This window comes from Etheostoma spectabile, chromosome 3, assembly GCF_008692095.1.
Source record: "Etheostoma spectabile isolate EspeVRDwgs_2016 chromosome 3, UIUC_Espe_1.0, whole genome shotgun sequence".
NCBI classification, from domain to species: domain Eukaryota; kingdom Metazoa; phylum Chordata; class Actinopteri; order Perciformes; family Percidae; genus Etheostoma; species Etheostoma spectabile.
The window spans coordinates 26,648,303-26,648,975 of NC_045735.1; the positions used below are offsets into that span (position 1 = coordinate 26,648,303).

The following is a 673-nucleotide window of genomic DNA, read 5'->3' on the forward strand; positions in this document are numbered from 1 at the left end:
GTGTGTGTGTGTGTGTGTGTGTGTGTGTGATCACACATCTGTCTACAAAGCACACAAAGTTGCTGGTGTCTTTGCAAAAATTAAACATTTCTTTTTGTGTTATCCAGATAATGTCCAACCAGCTTGTCTGCCAGCTTTTGACCAGGAAATTCTCCCTGGAACTAAATGCTGGCTCTCAGGTTTTGGCATCACTAACGCAGAATCAAGTAAGCTGGAATGATGAGCTGCGGAGTTTACTAAAAATGTAACAAATGACATAATTAGGTTTATACTTTATTTTATTATCCACTGTAGCAGAAAGACACTTATATATTGAGGTTTGTGTTGATTTTTGTCATACAGTTAAAATAACTTGTTCCATTACATAAAAGTAAAAGTAAAATTAGACCACATCAGCACACACATGGATGTTTTATCTTCTTTTTTCATTCAAACTTTGTCGCTCTGTGTGGAAACTAGGTTTTAAGCATCCCTGAGGCATACAGTAAATCAATCACCATTAAACTACATGAAACAATGATGAATAAATGAATGCCTTGAGCACTGGATCACAGATCTAGTACCAAAATAGTTTTTCACTGGTTTAAAATGCAAGGCAAGGCAAGGCAGCTATATTTGTATAGCACATTTCAGCAACATGGCAATTCAAAGTGCTTTACATAAAATCAGTTAA

At 35.7% G+C, this 673-nt stretch overlaps 1 protein-coding gene across 2 annotated transcripts in view; it reads left to right on the forward strand.

Annotated features, from left to right (window-relative positions):
- tmprss13a (transmembrane serine protease 13a) overlaps positions 1–673 on the forward strand; it is a 10,900-nt gene that overhangs the window by 8,026 nt on the left and 2,201 nt on the right. For both annotated transcript variants that reach the window (XM_032511446.1, XM_032511436.1), the window contains exon 10: positions 108–206. In XM_032511446.1, coding sequence (XP_032367337.1) covers positions 108–206 — 99 coding nt within the window. The remainder of the gene's footprint in view (positions 1–107; positions 207–673) is intronic.